At 47.0% G+C, this 25926-nt stretch overlaps 2 protein-coding genes across 9 annotated transcripts; one reads left to right on the forward strand and one right to left on the reverse strand.

The window, feature by feature from the left end:
- Positions 1-4573: 4573 nt before the first annotated feature.
- Positions 4574-9232, reverse strand: adcyap1a (adenylate cyclase activating polypeptide 1a). 8 transcript variants are annotated; one of them, XM_062559279.1, is made up of 7 exons: positions 8913-9232; positions 8670-8774; positions 8248-8373; positions 7749-7853; positions 6872-7006; positions 6203-6323; positions 4574-5012 (listed from the first exon to the last, which is right to left on the reverse strand). In XM_062559279.1, exons 1-7 carry the CDS (start codon positions 9152-9154, stop codon positions 5004-5006), a joined length of 843 nt encoding a protein of 280 aa, XP_062415263.1. In that variant the 5' UTR covers positions 9155-9232; the 3' UTR covers positions 4574-5003. The 8 variants fall into 8 exon arrangements, with proteins under 8 accessions (XP_062415263.1, XP_037312369.2, XP_037312366.2 ...); XM_037456472.2 differs by lacking the exon at positions 4574-5012 and having other exon boundaries at positions 5692-6323; XM_037456469.2 differs by lacking the exon at positions 4574-5012 and having other exon boundaries at positions 5692-6323; positions 8670-8771; positions 8913-9230.
- Positions 9233-12546: 3314 nt separating this feature from the next.
- On the forward strand, positions 12547-25232 carry LOC119198525 (tyrosine-protein kinase Yes). The gene is made up of 12 exons (XM_037455811.2): positions 12547-13051; positions 18499-18802; positions 20002-20101; positions 20534-20632; positions 21008-21111; positions 21469-21618; positions 21747-21902; positions 22189-22368; positions 22512-22588; positions 22774-22927; positions 23990-24121; positions 24883-25232. Exons 2-12 carry the CDS (start codon positions 18508-18510, stop codon positions 25089-25091), a joined length of 1656 nt encoding a protein of 551 aa, XP_037311708.2. The 5' UTR covers positions 12547-13051; positions 18499-18507; the 3' UTR covers positions 25092-25232.
- Positions 25233-25926: the final 694 nt, after the last annotated feature.

Raw genomic sequence — 25926 nt, forward strand, 5'->3', positions numbered from 1 at the left:
TCACTGAAGATATTAAAGATACATATGAAACGTGCGGAGGAGAAGATGAATGGTGGCCCACTCATTCAGACCTCAAAGAGGGTGCTTTTTATGAAGCAATCAGAGGTCCATCAGTGATGCCGGTGGCCAGTTAGCGGTCAAGCTGTCAAAAGTAGGAGGAAATCTAATTTAGCTCATCAACCTGCTGACTCATTAAAAAAAAATCCACTGCATGTTGGTATTTTTTTAGGTGTCTTGAAAACAAGACGATTTGAATCCCGGAAAATTTACACACAAAAAAAAAGCTGTGACTCATTTAGTTAACGAGATAATATTCATTACAAGCGCTTTAATCATGTGTGGCAGGAAATTAATTTTCTCTCCCACCAATCAGATTGTATTCAATGGCGACGCGAATAATTTAGAAATCTGCTTGAGCCAGAGTCGGATCTAATTACCTTTCTTATCCATCACCTGCGTGTCTGTGTGCCGTTTACGAAACAAGGGTTAAAAGGATCTTGTGAACTCTTGTTAGGCCGCCACTCACTTGATGACGGAGGAAACCTCTAGTGAGGATGAACGAGAGGAGCGTTTCTTTGAAATGCCATCACACATGGAGAGGAATGAAGGGACTGACAATGCTCAGTGTAGATGATTCAAAATGTCCTGTATACAGGTTCTGTTTTGACCCGGTGATTTTTTTCTTCAATTAGACCAAAACGAAGCTAAAGGGCTTTGTTTGGTGTTCAAAAACACAAAAACTGTCGTGTCAACAGCTTTACAAGGCGACACTACGTCGGTTTGATGTTTGCAACCTGCTGCTTCCAGGGGGACAAAAGTGTAACCTTTGAATATCTTCATTTCAAATAATGTCTCTTTTTATCATTTATTATTGTTACTTTTCCTTATTTCATTATTCCTCCATTAACATTTGTGTCATTGAACCCGAAGACGTTAAAGTATGTTAAAAAAAAAGCATCTTAACTCAGAGGGTGATGGTTGGTATTTCCCACTGCAAAACATCCCGTTGGTTTACTCCTGTATTGTTTTTTCAACACTTTGGTTGAAATAAAGAATTATTTCTCATTCTTTCAAATCGCTCGCACAGGAAGAGAAGCATAAGACTCTTTCGGGAGGTGACTGAATGGTCTATTCGGGTAGCTGGCGAATGATTTATCTCTGCTTGTGATGTACCTGCAGCAACAACAGAAGGCAGGTGTGTCCGTGGCGGCACAAGTGAGATGAATGAACTCTACCTCTATCTTTAGCAGCTGCACTGATTTATCACCGCCCGTCTCATCGGTGTCACATGAATGATGAACATCTAGATATGAAAACTACCACGGCGAGACACTTTATAGCCTCCTTCTACTTCTCCTTCTCTCTCTCTCTCGCTGACCTCCTGAAACAGCGGGTGAGATAATACGCCGTAATGAACCGAGGTGGGTGACTTCATTGTGTACATATCTGCCAAATCCCCTAAAGGTCACGTGACCGTATTCATTCGGGCAAAGTTGCAGCCGCTGATGACTCCGCGAGGTAATACGTCGCGCTAATGGATCGATCGATGGCGTGACGTCAGTCAGGATACATATGAATGGCGCCGTGGCCTTTTGCGCCAGTCTCTAATGACTGGGAGGAAGATGACATCAGGGGGTCAGCTGACAGCCCAATAATGAGTACAGGGTTCCGTCCGGTTCTAGGAACATGCTCCTGTACCTGTGGCCCCTGAACCCAGACTGCCATGACGTCTTGAGCCGGGGAGGATGCTAATTGGGCTCACGGAGGGAGGGAGGGGGGGGGGGGGGCATGGGGGAAAAGGGATGGGTGTGTGCTGCAGAGGAACAAGCTTGAAGAGAATATAGAAATAAATCCCAGTCATTATTTGGATGTGGGTCTTTGTTCAGATAATGTGGGAAGAAAGGTGGTAACAAGGTATGCTGAGAACTGCTGTCAGTTCTCTCTATTCCCTGCAGAGGAGAGGTATGAACCACACACACACACACACACATCTGTAACTGGGACTACTGCACACAAATCGCCACCTGCTTGTCCTTTATCAAATGCCACGTATCCACTCGCCATTTTGTCCACTACCAACAAAAGCCAGCCACAATCTGCTGAACCTTTACTTAGCTGCCTATGAGAGTTTATAAATGAAGGGTGAACTATAAGACAGTTCATGCATCGTGGCAACAAACATGAGATTTTTGTGGGCCAACCCCCAAAAGTGAGAATTGCACTGGTTTCTCGGCCACAAGTTGTTGGATCCCTACTGACAATAAACTGAACTTTTTTCAAAAGCTTAAGAATCCACAAGACGCTGCAGAACTGAACGTCACAATCTGTAGATGAGACCTCAACTTTTTAATAGAAAGAGGAAAGATATTTTCTTTGAAAAGAGTTATTAATGTTTTTTTTTGTTTTTTTTCACCTTGATCACCAACAGAGTCCTTTTGTCTAGATTGGTCAGATTTTAAATTGCATAAATATCGGTGACGCTTTTAATTCAACCAATACATTACCATCGCTACTCAAAACCACATAACACTGACCGAAGAAAAAGAAGATTCCGTGCACTCACATGTGAAATGAATCGTGTGCTTGAGGTCCGTCGTTTTTATCGAAACAAAACAGCGACCTGAACGCAGCAAAAGGGCTTTCCATCATCGCTGGACTTTAGTACCCTGCTGCAGTCAGTCGAGCAGTCGGCCCTTTCTGATGAAAGGGATGCGTGTGGATTCCCCCTCCAGAAAGCTGTCACTCACACGGCCCTCAGAGGAGGAGAAGGGGTGAAGGAGGGGTGGGGGTGGTGGTGTGTCCTGGTCTGCAGCTCGTAGTTTTGGGATCTGGAGCACGAGTTGAAGGTGTAAGGGGGGCGGTGTGTCTCGGTAGCATGCTAGCGTTAGCACTAAAGCGGGTCACTTAGCTCAAAGCCCCTGAGCTTAGTGTTTCACACACACATGTTCCTCAAAGCCTCTGTTTTCCCCGGCCATTAAAAATACAACATGGTTGAAATGCATCCAGCGGGATCTCCGGGTGCCCATGAAATCACGCGGCCCACCCCCCCTCCGCCCGCCCAACACATCCCCCCCCCCGGGACTTGTTGCCTGGCAACACTGGCCGATCGGGTTAGCCGGGTCAGGAAAGGGCCCGGGCCCCGGGCCGGAGGAACCAGATCACTCCTATTGATCATCTTCTCTCTCCACTCCCCCCCTGAGAGCCGGGGGCCACGGCCCACGAAATCAAAGCCCCGCCGTCGTGTCCGAGAGGGGGTTATTACGCACACCGGGGGGGGTGGGGGGGGGTCAGGCAGAGACACGGCGGGCTTTGTGCGGCGGTTCAGTCTGACATCACACACCCAACGCTGCGACTGTGACTGAGAGCATGTCAGCAGTATTACAGTATTCGCTGTCATTTGGGTTGTGGAGGAAAGGAAGAAGGTGGAGGGATTCATGGTGGGCGGTTGCACCCACATTGTGGGAGTCCCTCGGGGTCTCAACAGGAGCGAGACCCTCTGGACTGACAGCTAACATCACATTTTATTACAGCATTGTGCTAGTTTTTATGAGAGAATGTAATGTTTTTTCCTGGCAGTGAAAATCAAGAGCTTAAATATGGACTCTGAGTATAGGCCTTTCCAGCAGTTAGCTCACTTAGCATTGTCTCAGTCCTGCTCCAACTGACTTCAAGCTTGCTAGATTCCCAACATGGACCTTTCATTTGTCTTAAAAATTTGTCACAATAATGCAGTGAAACAAAGAGATTTAATCTTTGTGAGATATTATCTGTTTGTTATGAAGCCATTAGATGTGAAAACGTGAGCCTTCTGGCAGCTGCTTATGTCTTAGTCTTAGTTCTTTGTACTTGTCTCCACGGATGTGTCGATGCACCACAGGGACTGTGAAGGGAAACCCTTTAAAGGCTAAATCCCCTTTGCAAGAAGTCCCCACCCGCTTGCTACAAAAAGCACGAGGTGACAAAGGAGTCTAAGGACTACATTTTGATTTATTAAAATAGGGTTTTTTGTGTCAAAGGCCGCCAACTGCTCAAACCAGTGCGGCAGGCCTTTCGGTGGCGCCCGCCGGAGCCCCGGCGAGGTGTGAAGGGGCGGCGAGGCGTCATTACTCACGGCGGCCTCGAAGGGGAGTCGCACACTCCCGGGCCCACTGGTGTCTGACCCCCCTCCCCCCCCCCCCCGTCGCCAAAAAAGCCCCAATGAGTCATCGTCGAAAACAGAGATTAGTTTCTCATTTGTTCTGAGACGCCCCGTTGTAGTTGTTGTGCACTGCAGGACCCACAGGGAGAGATAGAAGTGATTGATTGTTATTGATTTGTATGTTTTGTTGGTGCCTTATCTGTGTGTGTGTGTGTGTGTGTGTGGTATTTTGGATGTTTCATACTCCTAATTGTTTCCCTCGGCTGCCGCCCACCAGCAGGTCTTTCTCTTAATTCCTCTCGTCCGTCTTTTCTTTCGTAACAGCCTGTAAAGCCTGTCGAAACGTGTCTCATCTTTCAGAACTTGGTGGTGATATTGGCTCCAAAGATTAGACGAAATTTCTGTTGTTTACAAAAAATTTATTCATACAAATCTTACACTTTTTTTTTTTTTTACATTTATTGACTTGACCCTTGCAGATCGCCATTTGAAAGTAGTAATCTAATGTTCACTTTCTACACAGTAAATATATATATATATATGTATATCTTTGAAGATGATTTCATTTTAGTAAGGCTGTTGGCGCTTTCAACTTTCATACATATGTTTCATGGAGAGCGGGAATCTCATCTTTTCCTCTATTTTCACACAACATTTACGTCTAGTGCTCTAAAAAGTGCAAAAGAAAGCAGTGCAAGCGGGGACGCTTGACGTCTGAAGCCGAGTGCGACACGAAAAACGACAACACAAGGGTGGAATGTAAGCTGGTGATGTGCAGCAATGTAGGGCCACTAAACAGCCATCTGTGATTCATGGCGATTTAAAAGTCGATGCAAGGCACCACAGCCGCAAACTGCTTCCTGCGTCACAAAGCCTGGAGGAAAATGCAAAATTAAAGAAAGATTGATACAATAAACACAGATCTAAGTACTTTTCTTTTTTTTCATGCTGTTTTTTTGCATTCCTCCCTCCGAGTGTGCCGACCGGCGGGATGCGACCTGTCAGTTTTTAAGTCTGTAGATTTCACAATATTTTTGGTTCTCTGGACCTCCCTGTGTGCCTGCGTCTCATCATCCCTCTTCTTTAGATCTACGTCCATCATGGTTTTAAACCACTTCAAACCTCCCAACTTGCTCTTCATAAACAATTCAACACTCTAAAAGATAAAGCACGACATTGAGACGGAGGGATTCTTGCCAACAGTCAAGTACATTCAGGTAATTCGTCAAAGGTTCATTATACAGTTCGGGTAGAAATAACAGAACACAAAACAACATCCAGAAATGAAAGGAATGTATGTTTTCAGGAAGTCAGAAGCACAACCATCCAGGTGGAGTCGTCTTCACTGGCTGTTGCCGTTAGTTTTGTCATGCAATCTACTGTAGTTTATCTTTACATTGGTTCACATGACAGAAAAGGGAAGCACAATAGATCCAGAAGGTTCCAACAAGGGAGGTCGATTTGCCTCGAATGTCTCTCACAAAGAACAAATGAATAGATAAGTCACCATGTAACAAGTATCGTATCTCCTCTTTGCAGGTTTTTTGGGGGGGTTTTCAAATTTGCCAAAGGGTGCTTGAGATCTTAGTGATACTTGTTCTATGGGCAGAGAGCCGTGAGGCACCTTCAGAAGAAACCAGTCGGTAGAAACGCAAGATTTATAAGAGTCACAGGTGTGAGCTCACTCTGTCACGACAAGAACAACCTCAAAAGTGCTCCGGGTCCTCACCTCAGGTTTGGGATTTTATCTTTTTTTTCCAAGAATCCCATTTTACTTACTTAAAAAAAATTGATATCATTGATCATTTTGAAAGGGCTTCAAGTAATTTGTTCTGAGCCAGATCTACTAATCGAACCGTCATGACGTCACCCGGTGTGCATTCATAAAGAAATGATGTGCACAACACGAAGCGATTCAAAATGTGCGAGGCCATGGGGAGACAGGAGCACAAGTGAGGCGGAAGAAGTGTGGAGTGTTTGAGGGTTAAAAGGTGAGAGGAGGAAGAGGAGGGACGCGAGAGCCCCCCCCCCGCGAGGATTACGGCCTCAGACCCTGAAACTCACCGGGAATTCGGGAGAGAACTGTTTCAGCCAGTCTCCCAAAAAAGCCTCAAACTCATCCCCGTCCGGGAGGGCATCAAAGTCTATGTCTTGAAGGATACGGTGAAAACCTACGTCTCCGAGGCTGTTGTGAATAAAGACAACTAAACTCTTAATGTCACTTTACAAAAAGCAGCATTCAATACATTGATTGTCTTTTAAACAATTTATTTTCCTCACAATCATATCTTGTCACTAAACGTTCAAAAGACAGGGCTGTTTGGAGCATATCGTCACGTGAACAATTGACTCCCCTCAATAAACAGGTCTAAAAAAAATAAATCAATGAATACATAAATAGAGGCTAATTCTTTTTTTTCTTCTTTTTTTTCTGGAATGAACAGAAATTGGTCCACAGATATGTGATTCCTCAAGTGCTTTAAGTACAAAATAAAAAACAATATTATTATCAAAATATTCATTTAATGGCTTACTTCATACATAAATACATGTTAAAGAACACAAAAGCGATTCCACTGATTGTTCAGATCTCAAAATGACTTCATGTGGGGCTGCACACACTTAAGTTTTCTGTTTTTTGTTCTTTTGTTTCAGAGGGATGGGGGGGGGGGATGCGGAGGATGCTACAAATATGCCATCCGGCGTCCTTTGTTTCTAATTCTCTGTCTATACCTTTTCCCAAGGACTGCCGCCAGGTACTTCTTGACCGCCATTTGCTTTCGGTAGCGGCTGTAGCTGTCCGTGAAGATGCCGTCCGAGTGCCTCTTGGAGAGGGGCTCTGAGCTGTCGTCCATCGTTTTCCCCCCTCTGTGGGAGAGAGACGGAGGGGGTTCACTATCACCCAGGGGCGTAGCCAGTAATGGGCCAGGGCGGCACTGGCCCGCCCACATTACTCACTGGCCCACCCAGGCAAGTTTGATCAAATTGTTTTTTAGTTAATAATTTTTAGTTTATTTTTACTATTCAAATGTATTTAAGAAAATATATTCCAATAAAGGTGTAACTGTTTTTGCAATGTAGCTATTCTCTTTTCTACTCTATAAGGTTTAATTATTATTTAAGTAATTTTTTTTCTACACAAAACTGTTGGGCCCACCCACTTTTTCACTGGCCCGCCCAAAATACAATTTCTGCCTACGCCCCTGCTATCACCACACCGATGCTGCAGCCGCTGCGTTCACGTGATTCGACGTGGAGAACATGTTGTATCTCGGTTTGATTTATGGCCCATCCCAAGACAACCTGGCCTGTTTTTTCGACCAGCCTTAAGGTGTGATAACCCCCCCCCCCTTCCAACGGGAAACACGGGGGGGGGGGGGGGGGGGGACGTCATCCTATAAATTATTCATATTGAATTAAACTGATACTGGAGCGTGCTCATTCTTCGCCCCTGCGTCGAGCTGCATGCCGGGAGTAAACACGGACCACGGACACAGCGTGGATCGTGAGCGGTTTAAAAGGGATGAGTCCACAGAAAGTTACAAATGCACACGGGACAGAAAACAGTGTTTAAAGAGGAGAGGTGGCGTTTTTGAGGAGATGCTCTTACCCCACGCGCTTTGCCATCAGAGAGTGCAGGTATTTCCGGGCTGATAACTGACCCAGCGCCTTCCTGTAGGCTTTGTTGAACATGCCGTCCGCGTGCCTCTCCGTTCTGAGGTGACAAAAGACAAAGACGCACTTTTAAAAATCACCACGCACGCAGCGGCCAGACAGGCGACCAAGTGCAACGAGCTGCGCTGGGATACAACATGTCGATTATGGCGTAACGCTGGGCCTCGTGATGAATTCACGAAGCGTTAATTTATTTTATTTTTTTTAGGTTTTTCACAAATTAAATGGATCCGAATATTTCGCCTTAATTTCAACAATTACAAGACTCTGAGAAGTTGTTTTTTTTTCCTATAAATTCTCTCGAAATATAACGACTACCAGCCCACTGCGTTAAAAAAAGGTCACGACACGTGGACAAAATAAAATTAAAATAAATAAGGACCATGAACGTTCAACGCGGCTGTCTCCGGCGAAGTGTCCAAACAACCAGTCACCTTGTGTCCGGCGGGTAGTACAGCGTGAAGACGTCGTCCCCGACCGACGCGGCGTCCGCCGGCTCCCCGTCGTAGTCCAGCGACGGGAACGAGTTCCCGCCCTCGTCGTAAACCTCACTGTCGAGTCTGAAGACACCAGAAGAAGAAAAAAAATACACATTCAAAAACGCTGCGATCCGATCCGACGTTATTTAGTCCTTTGAATACTTTTTTTTAAATGTGTTGTAATTAAAAAGAAAAAAAAAACCTGCTTTGTAATTGTCCACCTGTGAAGGTAATCCAATAGACTATCACGACCACAGATACAGCTGTTAGACAGATGCCAAAACTCTGTCCTTCAACCTTACACACCCCCCCCCCCCCCCCAAAAAAAAAAATCAACACCTGGAAAGAGAAATATAAAGTTAAGAGCGCACACGTACCTAACGGAGGGGAAGCTGAGCCCCACAGGTGAGCAGTAGACCCTGTAATGCATCATGATGCCGTAGATGAGCAAGGCTAACGTCGCTTTACTAGACATGGTCCTGCTGCAAAAGAAGGGGGGGGGGGGCAGTGATTGAAAAAAAGGTGCACAATCAGACAGATGAATTAGTTGATGCTTTCTTTTCACACCACAGAGTGTGAGTTCCTAAGAAACAAACAAAAGCAAAATGTATTTTTCTTACAAGAGCAGCCACACCTGAGTCTCTCCAAAGTGAGAAGCGCATCTGCTTACCAGTCGTGAGACGCGAGCAGCCGAAGACCTCAATAGGGAGAGCGCGATAGGGTCCCTATCTCTCTCTCTCTCTTTCTCTCTCTCTCTCTCCCTCCTCTCCTCTTCCTCCCGTGCCTCAGCTGAGCGCCTCTCCGGTGTCCTGGTGCCTGGGTGCAGCTCACTTCTCGAGGATGTCTGCGTCTTCTCGGTCATGGAGAGCGCCGAACATTAGTGTGCCGAGAACTTCCCTGCGTCCCGAGAACTTAACTCCCCTTGCTTTTTTTTTTTTTTAATTCACGAATCCAAAAGACATGCCTTTTTTTCACTTGTCACGTAGGGTTGGGGAAGGGAGGAGGGGGGGGGGGCTATTGCGTCATCGCCCCCTCAACACCGCCTCACCACCGTCCCGTTGGAGTGCATCGCTCTTCCGCGTCACAGAGAGACCCCGTGCCAAACAAGTGCTACAAAAACAAAAAAAGTTCATCCTAGATTCAAACATACTCAATTAAACTGGCTGTCAATGCAAACGTTTGACGTCACTCCTAGAGGGTCACGTGAGGGTTGGGACCAGAGAGAGAGAGAGATAAAGAGAGAGAGAGAGCTGTCCGGTGCTGAAATGGTGCCGCCATGCTTCTCTTGGACAAAAAGTTTCTATCTGAACGTATGTTATCGTTCACCCACGTTTCACCTCTCTAGCTCAGTTAAGGTCAGAGGTCAGCCTAAGTTACACAACCTGATATCTCCGAGTTTAGGAGTTACACAACAAGACACTTAAAGGGGCAGTCGGTCATTTAAATATTTTCCCATGACTGTCTCATGAAGAGCATGCGTGCATCTCCAAAACATCCATTCACCATGTAACAAAAACAGGTTTGTTCTGATCCGATTGAATGGTTTATTCAGATCAAGAAGAAGGAAACATTAATGCAATAACATATATTAAATCCCCAAATGTGGAAATGAAATATTATCAGGAGACGGTGACGTCAAGCTGACGTATTGGTGTATTTATAAATTAGACAGTATAAATCAGCTGTCCTCTGGTTGAGTGCTATATTTATACTATACCATTATACTGTGATTTATGTACAGGGAGGTAGTTTAGTCCACTGGTAACAAGTCCAGAGATCACACCCCACCAAACGGTCACACAATCCAACACAAGTTCTGCCACACAAATGCACAGTAGTTATTCATTTAGTCTTTTTTCAGGAAATAATGTCTAAATTCCTGATTTGGGGTTTATTAAAAATGGAGCCATGTTGGATCTTCAGTGGGTGATTCTGACCGGTCAATCCCCCCCAAGGAGCAAGGAAGCTTTTTAAATCCTAAATACGGCGAGAGGTTACAATCTGAGACGGAGCACTTGGCTCTGAGAGAGCACTGCGCCCAAGTGGCTGAGAGAAGAAAGTACACGGCACCGTCTGGTCTCTGATGCCCTCCAGGTAGAAGGCTACGAGAAAATCACGCACAATGCACGGCTGTGATGTCAGCAGGCCGACATCAGAATGTTCAGCATCACCAAAAGGTTTCACGTTGACCCATAAAGACGGAAACAGTCACATAATTAGTTGCATTAATGTCAAGGGAAACTAATTATAGCTGCAGTGCCGTTTCTTTTCAAATATTGTCACAATTTTAGTGTTTTTTTTGTTAATGGCAAATGCAGTGTGTGGGTGTCACCTTGCCTTTATGAACCAGTAAATTCATTTTGATTTAACACGAGACAATCACAGTGTAATTAAGCCTGGCTCATCGTATTGAGTCTGTAATCACAGTGAATGAGCGGATTCAACCAGGATATCGCTGCACAAACATCAAATTACACGTACGGGGCCTGAGACCATTGAGCAGATAAGAATATTGATCCAGTGCTCACCTGATGCTTCACTCACCACAACATATAAATGTCTTCCTGTGGGAATCACAGTGGAATATTAATAAACGAGTAGTTTAATCTCCTGCTCTGTTTGCTTTTCTTGACACACGTATTATATCGATTGAGAGTGTTGATGTAACATCCGGATGATGTCATGAAACTGATAAACAATCTCGTAGATAAAATCAATACACCTGGTCAATTCTAAAAATGTGTCCACATAGTTACTCATTGATGGCATTGGCACTGTGTGTAAAAGAGAATTATGCTCCTGTTTATTAAAAAAGCAGCTGCTTTGCGTGTGTGTGTGTGTGTGTGTGTGTGTGTGTGTATGAGATTTATAGGACCCAAGACTCATTCTGATTTTATTTGCTGTTAACTTTTTCAGAGCGCCTACTGGTGTTGACATGTCGTGTTTAAAGAGTTTTATTGAGGTTGCTGTCCTGTGTACTTAGTATTTTACCACACAGCTTTTACAATGGCAGGTGTTGACAGAGGGTGTCTTTGAAAATCTAATTTGTGTACGTGTGTGTCTCTGTGTTTGTGTATGTGTGTGTCACCGGAAGTGGTGAGATGAAATAAAGAGACTGTGTGTAATTGTGTGTAATTAAGATGTAAACGTATAACTTTGCTCGTCCTATTGTCTATTTTATTTTGTGAGAGATTTTTAAAAAGTGCATTGTTTTGTTTTGCATTTTATTTTATTGTAAGTCACTTTGGATAAAAAGCGTCAGCTAAATGACATGTAATGTAATTTTCAGTTTAAATTAAGATTCCTTTAGAAAACATGTATCTCCAGCACATCATGCGTTATTAAAACATGCTTTATTAAAGCAGGTAGGTGTTCTTACCATTAATGATGTATTAGTGATTTGGTTTATTCCAAAAAAAAAATATGCAAATAGGACATACAGTATAATACCGCTTTCCTTTTCTTGTCTTTTTTTAATCCCTCTGACTCGTGACCTGCAGCACGATGCAAGGTAATCATAAGAAAAACACTTTCACACACAAAAAACAAATAATGACATAATAAATATAGTCTTTAAAATAGTTTTCTTAGCGAGAGGGAAATACTTTCAAAAGCCAGTTGAGGCTCGGGGCAATGATACAGGTGCTATCTCCATTTAATACTCTTTTACTGTATGACATGTGACAGGAAGAGAGCCACGGTTAGGTTAGTCCCACCCACATGGGCGGGGACGGGAAACTGCCGCGTGAAACATGATATCGGTTTTATTCTCCAATTTATACAATGGCACTAGTTATTAATTAAATATCTACAACTTCTCACTTCAATAATCAGCTGCACAATGTTAAAGTTAGAAACGGCTTAACTCTGATCTTACATTCAACTGATAATAAATGAGATTATAACAACCCCCCCCCCCCACCCCGGTCTCCCCTATGCCCCATGAACGGCAGATCTACAGCTGCAGTACCCGGGCGCGGCCGCCAGGGGGCACCCGCGCTCCGGGCCTGCGAGTGGGAAACAGCGCCCGCAGAGGACGCCTTGAGTCACACCCTTTTTTCTTCTTTTTTTTTCTCCTCCTCTCCGTGAAAAACCATGGATCCACCCTCTGGTCTGCTGGTTCGCTGTCCTCTGCTGCCTCTCACATGAGGATCTCTTTATAAATTCCTCTTATTCAGCCACACCCCCCCTCCTCCCTCTCCCTCCTCTAGCCCCCCCCCGCACCCCACCCCCCCACCCTTTTTTTTCTTTTCCTTTCGTGTGGTCGTCTCCCCTCCGCAGCTGTTCTCAGATCAGCTGTACCGGACGGATCCGTCCCAGCTGTGTGCGGCTCCTCCAGTCCCGCAGACGGGGTCGGCCATGTTGTTGTGCGGTGGGGGTTGATGTAAGTTTGGTAGTAGGAAGTGGAGGCTACAAAGAGAGCTCGGGACACTTCTGGGATCTCACTTTGTTCTCGCCGATCCGCAGCTGGATTTATTTCCCCCCGCGATGGCGACGGCTGCCTCCTGCGCCCTCGCGCGCTGCAGCGCGGCATCCATTTAACTCGGGCATTATATCTCTTCAGCTTCTTTCTTTCTTCTTCTTTTTTTTTCCTCTGCTGGATGGATGAAGTGAGGATGAAGGCGGTTCGGTCTCTGTTGGAATAACTACCACCCCCCCTCCCTCCCTTCCTACCACCACCACCACTCCCGGATCAGATTTTAGGAGAGGAAGCAAATCCAGAGGAGGAAAACCAGAAGGAGAAGGCGGATTTGAGAAGGTAAAATCCCAAATGAAAGTGTCTTTTTTTGTGTGTGTGTCAACGGGATTCGACGCGGAGGATGGGCCGGAACGCGTCGACCTGTCATCAACAAAGGAACCAAAGTGTCTGAACGTGCCGCTGGGTTGTAACGTGTGTGTAATGTATTGATCATCGTTTCGTTTTTTTTTTGTTTTTTCTAATACGCTAACATATCAGTGGACAGCACGTGCTCGGAGTCCCACAGGAATTAGGACTGAAAACCAGACACGTATCTTAAAGTGGGACAAGGTCAAAACACCTTCACCACACCTTTATGGCAACACTTATATGATATGCGGTTTAATTAGTAAGGTACTTCATGTAGTAGTAAAACAAAAGGTTCTAAGTTAAACTACAGGGGGAAGAATTGATCTAATTGACGTCATGTGTCCGTTTCTATTGACTCTCTCTCACAGGAAACTTATCTCATTTCATCCCTGTTGCAACGATGCTTTCAATTTATTGTGTTCATTTAAAGCCAGACACATGATGCCAAAGTGCCACCTCGTGGTTTCAGATATTTAACCCGATCCTTGACTCCTCCTGAGTGAGATGATTGTACAGTGTATCAGTAGCAGGAGGAGGAGGAGGAGCAGCAGCAGGTCCAGGCCCTTCTGGCTGTGAACTCAAACTTCCTGATGGAACAGCTGAGTCACAGTTTGTCGCCGTGGTCCCCAGTTTGTGTTGTTGCTTTTGCTCCACTTGTGTTTCCCCACCTCGGCGTTCCCGGGCCGGGGATCGTCCTCCTTCCCTCGGATTGAGCCGGACAGCTCTGCACGAGCGGGACTGAGTCATTGTAAGCATCCACTTTATAAGATATGGCCTCCTTAGACCATGAGACGGTGGATTTGTTGACCCATTCTGCAACATGTCCTCCCAGTGTGTTTTTAAACGCCTGGTCTCATCACCCCATAGTGCAGAAGTTGACATTTTATTCAAACGTGGCGGTGAAATCCGTGTATTTCACTGGAACCCGTCGGTACGATTTGTATTTAACGTAGCATGTGGTAGCAATCTAAACACCATTGCGCAACCGCTTCGTCATTTCAGTAAGCAGATAACAATCCGGCCGAGGGAGATTGGCGCAAAGTCCCTACGCCATTTAATCCGTACCTGCTACAGATCAAAGACCAGACAGCAGCCCGAAATCGGTGAGATCTCGTCTCATTACTAAGAAGCACACAGTTCTCCCTCAGACCATAAAAGAATATCAAGGCTCTCTCTCTCTCTCTATATATATATATGAATATATAACAGTACAAAAAATGCACATTTCTGTGTGTGCACAAAAACACGCTCCCCCAAAAAAATCTCTCAATAAAGACCACAGATCTATTAATACACAAGGAGAATAAACTCCACTGAAGGAATATATGATGTTCTTAGAGTAAGTGTTTTCCATAAGGATTTTTCTATTATTAGGGGAATTAATTATAGGGTAAAAACACACAAAATGACACCAAAAAGAAAAAAACATAGAAAACATCCAAAAGGCAGCGTGGCTTGTAGAGACACGACTTTGCTTGAAAAACATGTTTAAGCAGGAATCTTAGAGACGAGAGAAGAAGTGTGTGAAGTTTCGGGATGTGTTTCTGCAGAGAGAAAAAAAAAAGAAAGAAAAAAACGCCCAATCCAGCCGATCACGTGGTCACTCTGTTCAGAAGTTGACACTCCAAACACTCGGCCCTGTTGTGTGTTCACAAATTTGCAGACACACACACTCCGATTTCCCTAAAATAGCTCCCACTCAGCCCAGTATCCAGGTATCCCCATGAGACCGGTTTATTCCAGAAAAGGTGTGATTTTGGTTGTCTGGCATGGCAATAACTCGGAAAAAGCCTCCCTAAAGGACTTGTGCTCTGATTTGTCAAGTTAAGTAAAAAAAATGAAAGCGTTGAACATATGTTCAAAGGACTGAATTATGAACGCTTAAAGACAGTCAGTGATTAAATGAGACTATATTTCATGTTATGATAGAACTGAGTTACTGACGACGTCTCTCCGCAACCGAGGCTTCGCACCCGTAACGTCACATGACTCCTCTCCCAGAACGGTTCTAACCCGTTGGCATCAGAGGAATGTGGTGCACAGTGGTAACATCAACGTCTGCCGCGGATCTGAGGCCTGCAGTAAAGATTCAGAGGGCCTCCCCCCACTGTTATTATAATTAGCATTTAGCTAGCATTAAGCTAAACAGCCTCATGCTCTTTATGAAACAACTGACTTATGCTAATATCTTTTGCCGGTTCTGGTTGAGCTGATATGTCGGTGTTTGTTAAGGTTGGTCACTAAACTTTAGTTTGTGTGCAAGGCTACAAGGAAAGATTATTCTTATCACAAATGATTCATTACAGCCAAAAGCATTTGGCTCATCATCAGATGGAATACAACAAATCAAATAAATCATTAAATCATCACAGTCTTTTGTGTGACTAATGGATCAATCTAGAATGTTTCATGAAGCAACAAGGCCTCAGTTTGTTCCTGACTCCACCGCAGTCAGCTGACTCAGCTGAACTTTGTTGCGAATTCTGAACCTTGACATCCGGCCAGCACCCAAACACCGTCATGGCTTCGGCCTTGGGTGCGTGAGAGGAAACGCCAACCCCCCCCCCCCCCCCCCTCCTCTTGTCTTATCGCCATTCTGAAGAAACCTGTGTGGAAAGAAAACCAAAATCAGCTTGTTGATGAGGGCGGTGGTGGCGCATGGAGTAGAGCGGTGCGCTGGGGGCTGCAAGGTTGGTGGGTCGAATCCCGGCTGCCCCATGTGCCATGCCGAAGTGTCCCTGAGCAAGACACCTGACCCCTAATTGCTCCCCTGGCAAAAATGTAATGCACGGGTTATAATGCAATGTAAGTCGATTTGGATAAAAGCGTCAGCTAATAACATGTAATGTAATGAGAGTGTGCAGCTGACATGTTGGGAGGGACGATAGAGGTCAAAGGTCAGGCCAGTGTTGACATTAAGTTGTTAGCTTTGTTGGGAGAGTTGTGTCACAGGGACTGCGTGTGGTTGCGTTTGCTGTGTCGGAGGCTTTGTGAACACTCACTTGAGTCATTATGTTCCCAATGTCTTCACAAGGAGGCCCGGATCGCCGTTGATGAGCCAATTGAAAATATTTCCTGTTTTTAGCCAATTGGATGCTTTCCCTTTAACACCCAAACATCTTTGTGTTTGTGTCCCTCGAGACGCCGCTTCCACCGACGGACCCCGAAGGCAGAGGCCGCTCTGTGTCATTCTTTGTTTTCAAGATTTCCGGCGGGCTGATCAAAGAGACATTTCGGAGGAGGAGGAGGAGGAAGGATCCTTCTCGTTTTTTTAGTGATGACATTGTAAATTGCCTCATTTAAAACTCTCCGTCCCCCCACTGTTACTGCGCGGCTCGAACTTGTGCGACTGGGCGGGAGGTCTCCTGGTGATGGCGCGCCCGCTGTTCTCCTGCTGCCACCCGAGCCGCCACTGCACACCGTGTGCGGACGACACACTCCGGGGCCAGTACGCGATGGACGTCGGGTGTCGACGCCACCAAAATGGCCGCGTGTGCAGGTGCAGCTTGATGACGGCGCTGCTTCATGCTGCAGGCCCGGATGGTTTGCTATTATGGTCCTCTATCCTCCATAATCCTCCTGGTTCAAGCTGGTGTTCACTGCGTGTGGTTGCCCCCTCCCTCACGCCACCACGCTGCTGCGTCCCCCCCCCATGCCAGTTCTTCTCCCACCACCACATCATTGTCTCTATGCCCACACAGGTGCCGACTGCCACTCCGTGTATCTCGGTCTGTCTGTCGACTATCTCGCTATTTTGGGGGGGGGGGGGGGGTTGGCGATTGTCTGACTTGAATATTGTATTTTTTCTGTGCATAATATGCTGCAGTTTAACATATATTAGACATTTTCCCAGAAGACTTAATTGCATCTGCGTGGTATGGTGCAGTTTGAGGTCAGCTCTTGGTGGAGGTGGCAGAGACAATCAAGCCGAAGGCCCCCATAACACTAGCGAACCGACGAAGGGACGGTGGCCCCCGCCGCCCTGGAGCCCAGCGCACGAGCGAAGCCGCCTGTCTGTGGCTTTTGTCTCTGCGTTCCAGGAAAGCTCGGCTTTGAAACTCGTGCCGACATTCTCAACATTCTGGCTCCGAGATCTAACGTCTGAGATCAGATATCTTGGTCCCTTTCGAGGGACTTTTCTATGAAATGTTTTTTTTCGGCCTGCCAGTGCTCACCGAGAGCTGCAACCTGCAATTTAAACGCTCGTTCGGTTTTTATTTGAGCAAAGTGCTCCGAACCCTCGGGAAGGTTCCTTTTGATTTGTCCCCCCCCCCCCCCCCCCCCCCCTTTTGTTGATTTTCTCGGCAGCTCAGCTCGGGGAACCCGATGAACTCTCGGATGCATGCTCGCTTTGCTGATGAGGGGAAAAGGTCGACCCCCTCCCCCCTCCCGCCTCCCACCGAAAATCAAACCCACTGTTCCAAAAAATCAGTGAGAGGTGTCTCGAGAAGAGCCTCTTCTGTTTCACCGGCGCGTTGTTCAGGGCTGCTTTCAAAGCCCCTGGTTCCCTTTCGGGTCCTCCATTGTTCAACTGTCATTGTGATGTGCCGGCGCCAATTGATTTGAGGCCAACTGCTCCAGCAGCAGCCGCCGCCGCCGTCGTCGTTGGAGAGAAACGAGAAGCGTTCTGATCTTTACGAGCGTTCTGTGTCTCTCGCGGGCTCCGTTTTTAGATCCTGCAGCGCGGTCGGGAGGACGGATGATGATGATGATGATGAGACGTTGTGATTCTGGGCTCAGACACACGATGTACAGACACGGATTCCTCCCACGCACAAGCACAAGACACCCCAGACTGCTTATGTAACGCTCTGCAGGTGGACCGGAGGTTATCGGAGGCCCTCGTCTTTTGCGGTGGTGCAAAAAGTCTAGTTTTCCTTTTCTGTTTCCATCTCTCTGTTAGTGGCCTTGCATGCATTTGCGGGAGCTGCGATTCGCTTCCTTTGCCCCCCCGGTGGGCCCTGAACGCCTGTTTTAGTCATTCGCTTTGAGCGTCATTCAGAGTTTTCATTCCTCCCCCCGTTGAGGCTGAAGCGGCTTTGGATTGGTCTTTAATGCGTAGATTGTTGTTCATCGACCTGCCGTGACCCGGAATGGATAATCACCTTTCCACCCGTCAGCTTTACAGCCCTCGATTGAATCTTCGCGTCGGAGCGGCGCGTGGTTTCAGGGCTGGATCCTCCCATTTGCACGTATGTCCCAGTTACCACTTGGCTTATCGTCTTAGCGGGTCGCCACAACAAAATGACGGAAAAATCCGGTCATTTTGAGTTTTTGTTTCATAACGGATGCTCATTCGCCCGCGCGTTGCGCTCGCTGATCCCGCCGCTGCACTTTATTCATGTATTCATCGTCTCGTCTGTCCCCCCCCTTTTCAGGGCGAGACGATGGGCTGCGTCAAGAGCAAAGAGGACAAAGGCCCCGCCATGAAGTATCGGCCGGAGAACTCGGCGGCGCCGGGTTCCGACGCCGGCGTCGGCGCGCCTCACGTGGGTCACTACGGGCCGGACCCCACCCAGCTGCAGCAGAACGCGCCTCCTCCCTCCTCCTCCTCGGGCTCCGGGGCGCCCGGCTTCAACCAAAGCATCACGCCGTTCGGAGGCTCGTCCGCCATGACCCCCTTCGGCGGGGCGTCCTCCTTCTCCGGGCCCGTGTCCAACTCCTTCTCCGGCGCCGTTTCAAGTGAGTTGGAACCCCCCCCCACCCTCCCCCCTGTAATCTTTGTGTCCTTCAATCAGCATTTTTCTGCGTAACGCCGTATGGAAACACATTTTGGATTTGAATTTTTATGTTCGAGTTCAATCTCGTGGAGACCGCGTGTAATCCGCCGCGTTTCGGCCACGCCGACAGAGATGCAGATTTGCCAGCACGTTTTGGGTTTGAGAGAATATTTCTCACCAAACTTGTATACAAAACGAGTAAAGATTGTCAAACACAAGTAATATAAAAAAGTGTTCCTAATTATTGTTTATTTGCGCATTGATTCACGAGATTCACCACTGTTTCCTTCGGGGAAGATAAGAATACATTTACCACCCGATGCCCATTCTTAGTACTGATATGAGGCAATAGTCTTAGGAGAATATTCCCAGATGGGTTTAAAGGGTAAATGGGCTAAAACACACTAAAGCACTTAACACTGAGCTTAACGTGGTAATGTCCCCGGGGCCGCTGTTATTTTAACTAGCTTTCCCCCTGTTCGAGTGAAACCCAGGTTTATCATCTGTTATCATCCGCCATCACCCTTAATGTGTCTGAGCAGCTTACAGCGAGGAGGACAAAAAAGGGGATGAGATTCAACCCTCCTGTTTCGGTGGGATTTAGGGTTGTAATCCTCCTCGGTGATGGATTATCCGCTCTCAGAGAGGGGCGAAGGTGGCACTGCCGTGGCTCAGATAATGAGATTACTGCTCTGACAGCATTGTGGTCTGTGGTTGGTGTATATGTACATATATATATATATATATATATATATATTTCATCATGTGTCTGAGGGAGTGGCTGTACAGCAGGCCGAACCTTTCACAGGAAGCTGGTAAAGGATTTCTACCATTATTCATGGGACTATGAGTTGTGTTACATGTGACATGTAGCACTAGAGAGACCCTGTAGCTGGTCAAACGCGTTGCATTTCCTTCTGTCTCGGTGTGTTGTCGCGGTTTCGGAGCATTAGAAGGGAATCACACAACAGATTTAAAAAAACCTTAGAAAATCAATACAGTCTGAGCAACTCAGGCCTTTGGCGAGACAGATTTATTTATACCTTAATGGTCCATTTAAACAGTCACACACACACACACACACAAATCTGGTCTTTGGCGTCGTGAGGCCCTCTGCCTCTTCATTCTTCATTACAAAGACGCCTCTCCTTGTGCTTCCAGGTGGCGTCACCTTCTTTGTGGCCTTGTACGACTACGAAGCGAGGACGTCGGACGATCTTTCTTTTAAGAAAGGAGACCGCTTCCAGATCATCAACAACACGTGAGCGCCCCCCCCCACCCGTTTCTCCCTCTCAGTTCACGGGGCTTTTATTCACTCCAGTGATAACCAGATTACTCTCTTCCACGCACCTGTTCTGTGAATACATTTGCGGCGGAATTGTCGCCTTCAGCATTGTCATGGAAAGCAGATTAGGCTTATTGAATTCCCATTGTGACAGTGGTTTTCAGTCCAGGCGGGGGGGGGGGGGGGGTTAAATTAATGCAGAACAAATTACTAAAAAAAGCTACGTGCCTTCAAACCATTTTCCCGTAAGCCACCGTGGAAGCTAAAGGGAGGATAATTCATCCACGCCTAATGGGTGAATAATTAACCATTAACCGCTTCCCATCAGTCAAAGTGGGACCTGGCCTTTGTCTCATCTCTCTCCCGCGCCATTGTCCTTCCATTTTTTTCTTTCTTTTTCCCCCGCAGGGAGGGGGACTGGTGGGAGGCTCGCTCCATCAACACGGGTAGGAACGGCTACATCCCGAGCAACTATGTGGCCCCTGCTGACTCCATCCAGGCTGAAGAGTAAGGCCTTGTTAAAAGCCCCGTTGCTCCCCCCCCCCCCCCCCCCCCCCACCTTTGCACAAGGAGACTAATAACACTGGCATGATCCCATCCCACGTGGCTGACAGCACGGGGGCAAATACCAACAGCTCCCCGGCCTGGATGAAGCCTCACGTTGCGATTCTCCACTGACAGCTTCACTCTTTCCAATGGACATAACCATGAAAAGTCCCCTTTTCTCCGTGGTCTTGTGGTCATATGTTATGTACGTTCTCTCCATGCAGGCGCGTTATAATACACCACCATCTGAGACACACACACACACACACACACACACACACTAAAACTACAAATGTTTAATGGAGCATAATAAATGTCAATGCTTCCTCTTGACAGGTGGTACTTTGGTAAAATGGGGCGCAAAGACGCTGAGAGGTTGCTGCTGAACACAGGAAACCATCGAGGAACTTTCCTGGTGCGAGAAAGTGAAACCACTAAAGGTGAGAGGATCCCGTACGCTGGCTTCTTCCCCCGCGGGAAGCATCCGCTCAGCTGACAATCACGCGGTGTCCCGAAGTCAGACGGGCGAGCAAAATGCATTCATGGAGCATTCCAAAATAGAAACCCGAGAATACAGCTGACACTGAGTGTGAATCGGTGATCTTCTGCTCTCAGTCTGTTTCTTGATCCAGCAGAAGCAACGGCGATAAAGGACTCGAGTATTTTTAGCAATTTTGAGTATTGCACGTTGAGGCGGGTCAAGGTTAGGGTTTAGGGGTCAAGGTTAGGGTTAGGGTTTAGGGATTAGGGATTAGGGTTAGGCCCTCTCTGAAAAATGTCCCACCCTTCTCCTCCAGGTGCCTACTCTCTGTCCATACGGGACTGGGACGACGCCAAGGGGGACAACGTGAAACACTACAAGATCCGCAAGCTGGACAGCGGGGGCTACTACATCACCACCCGGGCGCAGTTCGACGCGTTGCAGAAGCTCGTCAAACACTACACGGGTACGCGGCGTGCGTCTCCGGGTGTCTCCGGGTGTCTCCCGGCGTTTTTGTGTCCCTTTTGTAACAAATTCCTGTATTGATTTTGTTTCTCTCCCCCCCCCCCCCTCCCCCCTCCTCCCCCGTGGCAGAGCACGCCGACGGGCTCTGCCACAGGCTGACGTCGGTCTGCCCCACGGTCAAGCCGCAGACGCAGGGGCTCGCCAAAGACGCCTGGGAGATCCCGCGGGAGTCGCTGCGCCTGGAGCTCAAACTGGGCCAGGGCTGCTTCGGAGAAGTCTGGATAGGTGAGTGAGGCGGGGGGGTTAGGGGTTAGGGTTAGCGCTGATGAAGAACGCGCGCACGCAAACACTCGGTGTATTTACAGTGTCTATTTCAGTCCACGCCGAGGGGAATTGTCCACTTCCTGCCGTGGCTTCCTCTGTTTGTTGCGTCCTCTCTATCTGCGGAGACAGTCCTCCTTCGTACGCTTCCTTCGAGGGGCTCGAGTCTGAGCAATTGCGAGGAGCTAATTAATGCCGTGGCGCTCCTCCTCCTCCCCCCCCCCGGCCTCTCCGCCTTTGTCTTCCACAGGCACGTGGAACGGCACCACCAAGGTGGCCATAAAGACGCTGAAGCCGGGCACCATGTCGCCCGAGGCCTTCCTCCAAGAGGCTCAGATCATGAAGAAGCTCCGGCACGACAAGCTGGTGCCTCTCTACGCCGTGGTGTCCGAGGAGCCCATTTATATCGTCACCGAGTACATGGCCAAAGGTACGCCCGCCACACTTGAAGAGGGATGACACTCGTCTTGTCACACTCCAGCTTTGTTTAGATGTTCAGTTTAATTTCCTAAAGTAAAAGCTAAGACATACTTACAGTGTCAGTGTCAGCAACCCGTCGTTTGCGTTTTACAGGAAGCTTGCTCGACTTCCTCAAGGAGGGCGACGGCAAGTTCCTGAAGCTGCCCTTGTTGGTGGACATGGCGGCACAGGTGAGACCCGAACCATGCTTACCTGTGCGTTTCTCCTTCAGCGGCGTTTCTGCCAGTAAACGTTAACTTTCTATTTTAGGCCTCTGAGATCTCTTTGTGTCTGACAGAGGCCTTGATGCTAAAAATGATCTACTCCGGGCTCTCATCCTCGTTCTTTTTTTTTTTTTTCCTTCGTGGCTCCCCAGATCGCCGACGGCATGGCGTTCATCGAGAGGATGAACTACATCCACAGGGACCTGCGCGCCGCCAACATCCTCGTCGCCGACAACCTGGTGTGCAAGATCGCCGACTTCGGCCTGGCCAGGTTGATAGAGGACAACGAGTACACCGCCAGACAAGGTGGGCGGGGGCTTCTTCTGCACACGGGGGGGAAGGGCGGGGGGGGGGCGTCACAGGTGAACGAGGTGTCGGGATGCAGCTGCGACCTCGCGGAACAAGGACGACTCCGCGCTGTCTCCTCTCGTGGGGGCGGGTGGGGGGGGGGGGGGGGGGGGCGATGGCTCAGGATTAGTTCAGTGGAAGAGAATGTCCAACAAAGAGAGTTTACCAAAATATAGTGGCTGAGAAGGCACAGTGACGAAATTAAATTATAATATATAATTATGAATTATATGTGGTTGTTTAGTGACAGATAATAGTGCATAATGATATGATTTAAAACACAAAAAGGAGCTCTGCGGTTTTTATATTTTCGTGAACCAACCCCACAAGAACAATTTCCTCAATTATGGGTCCGTGCATGAAAAGTACAATTAATTTCCCATTGTTCGCGTTGAGCAAAAGAACAATGTAGGTTAAGGGGTGTCGCCTAACCTCCATCGGTCTACTTGTGTTAATGAAAAATATATTCTGCTCAATGCCGGGTTTACCTGAAAGGATCCCCTCAAGATAAATTAAATAATAAACACACTATAGAAGTAATTAGATCATACTGCATTAAAACTATGAGATTAGACAATACCCCTAAATGACATTGTTCATTATATAACAATGGCAAATGAATAATACTTGCAGGGGCAATAATGTCATTATTATCATTATGATTATTGGTCTTAAGGATACAATAGGCCTCTTTCCCTCAGGACATTTGGACTTGAGGCAGCATAAAACATGGATGTAAATAATGAAATGAACGATAAATGATTCCATTCAGCTGCTTCCTGGTGCACGCTTGCTTACGTTCAATCTCTTACGTTCACAACTGAAAGCGTCGGTAGAACATGTGATCTCCTACTATGACGAGTCAAAATGTCTGCTGGCAGAAAGGACTGTAGGGTCCATGGCCATTGTGATTCACTGGAAGTAAAGGCTGGGATGGAGGCTTACGCCCTCTGGTGGAATCCCCTCACCTCACCCCTCACCCCTCACCCCTCACCCCTCTCCCCTCTGTTAACATTCCAGGGGCCAAATTCCCAATTAAATGGACGGCCCCGGAGGCCGCCTTGTACGGCCGCTTCACCATCAAATCAGACGTCTGGTCCTTCGGGATCTTACTCACTGAGCTCGTCACCAAAGGCAGAGTGCCCTACCCAGGTAAGTGACACACACACACACACACACACACACAACCTCTGCTGTGGATTAAATAGAAGGTGCAGCTCGGAGGGCGGCGATTGTCATCGTCAGAGTCATCCGCTTTCAGTCCGTCAGTTTGCCGTCACGCTGCGTGCTCCTGAGGATGAAGCGAAGCCGCCTGACATTGTCTGCGCCGCTTGTTTTATGCAGGAGGAACGCACAAACACACACACACACACACACTCACACACACGTTTGAGATTAAATGAGACCATCTGGTGGAGGGCGATCAGGAGATTGAACACCACTCTTGTTTACAACCATCTGCCGTAGCGACGCCGCCCTGCGGAGCAGTGCCTGCAGTGTTCTGCCCCCCCTTCACACGGCTGCCCTTTGTATTCATTGTAGCCAACAATAGCGTTAAAACCATTTAAAAAAACAACAACAGCAATACACTTTCATGTCTGCAAGCTCAATATGAAACTACAACTAACGGCCCGTTAGCTGCTGTTTTTAGTGACTTTCTGGCGTTGTGTTGTTGCCAGGCAACCAACCAGGCTTCTTAAACGATGCTGGTTGACGAAGTTAGTTATATTTGGATATATACTGTATATATATATATATATTCTACATATTTTTTTCTTATCAAGACAAAATACCACACATTTCCATGTTTTGTATATCTGATCTGATCCAATAAATCCTAAAGGGTGTTTTGGGACATTTCAGAGGAATTCCCCATAAAAACCCAAACTTAATGTGCGCCCCCCCCCCCTCAGGCATGGTGAACCGGGAGGTGCTGGAGCAGGTGGAGCGCGGTTACCGCATGCCGTGCCCTCAGGGCTGCCCCGAGTCTCTGCACGAGATGATGAAGCTCTGCTGGAAGAAGGACCCGGATGAGAGGCCCACTTTCGAGTACCTGCAGTCCTTCCTGGAGGACTATTTCACCGCCACGGAGCCGCTGTACCAGCCAGGAGAGAACCTATAGCCTGCTTGGACTCGTATCGCCGGGGCAGACACTTGCGTGAAGACATGAGCTCTTAATGGTTGGACTGAAAGCCGACTGGAAACCAGACCAAACCAGTCACATAAACCACTACTTTTTATTTTTATTTTTTAGCTTTTGCTTTTTTTTAAGCATCCGCCATCATTTAATTTTATGTTTATGAATATTTCTGTTTTCTCATTGATGGTACGTGCCAACATGTGTGAAGTGTTTCATTTTTATGTGGATTCTTCTCACGGTGTACATTGAGGACTGTGCTAGTAAGAATTTCAGTCATGTTACATACCATACATGTTACAACACAACCTATTGCTGTATAAAAAAGCTGTGATCATGCTTTGTAATAGAAAAACATGCAGTTTAACGTGGACTCGAGCTCCGATAGCCTCTTTTGTGGTAAATTGTGAATTCTACATCAATTCAATTAATTATTAACAGATATAATATATTATACTAACAGGGAGAAGCTCTCAGGGGACTGTCAGTCCTTATACAGTCCATTTGGCAGTAATTATTTAAACGTATAAATCCCACACAGCTTAACTTAAGCTACACTTTATCCGCTGCGGTGCAATTTCTTATTTGTTACACATCAGCGACTGTGACGTGGTCTTTGATGCCTTTCAAATATTTCAAAACGGATTTCAACTTTTGTTTTCATACCATTTTATTCTGTTTTCCTTTGCTATCTCAAATCTGTGTCACATTTTATCCATACCAGCTTGTTTTATAAGTCATTCTTTTTTGTTCCTCAGTTCGATCAAACGTAACGTGTCAGTGATTTAGACAGTGATGACACTTTAGCGGCTCCTCGCTA

Source organism: Pungitius pungitius, chromosome 19 (genome assembly GCF_949316345.1).
Source record: "Pungitius pungitius chromosome 19, fPunPun2.1, whole genome shotgun sequence".
In the NCBI taxonomy this organism is placed as follows: Eukaryota; Metazoa; Chordata; class Actinopteri; order Perciformes; family Gasterosteidae; genus Pungitius; species Pungitius pungitius.

Excerpts from the sequence above, each read along its gene's own strand:
- adcyap1a (XM_037456472.2), bottom strand. The coding sequence starts at position 9,154 with ATGACCGAGAAGACGCAGACATCCTCGAGAAGTGAGCTGCACCCAGGC. Across the intron at positions 8,775-8,912 it reads ACTCAGGTGTGGCTGCTCTT|CAGGACCATGTCTAGTAAAG; the intron begins GTAAGAAAAATA and ends CTTCTTTTGCAG. Across the intron at positions 6,324-6,871 it reads GCGGCAGTCCTTGGGAAAAG|CCTCGGAGACGTAGGTTTTC; the intron begins GTATAGACAGAG and ends TATTCACAACAG.
- LOC119198525 (XM_037455811.2), top strand. The coding sequence starts at position 18,508 with ATGGGCTGCGTCAAGAGCAAAGAGGACAAAGGCCCCGCCATGAAGTAT. Across the intron at positions 20,102-20,533 it reads TTCCAGATCATCAACAACAC|GGAGGGGGACTGGTGGGAGG; the intron begins GTGAGCGCCCCC and ends TTTCCCCCGCAG. Across the intron at positions 22,928-23,989 it reads CGAGTACACCGCCAGACAAG|GGGCCAAATTCCCAATTAAA; the intron begins GTGGGCGGGGGC and ends TTAACATTCCAG.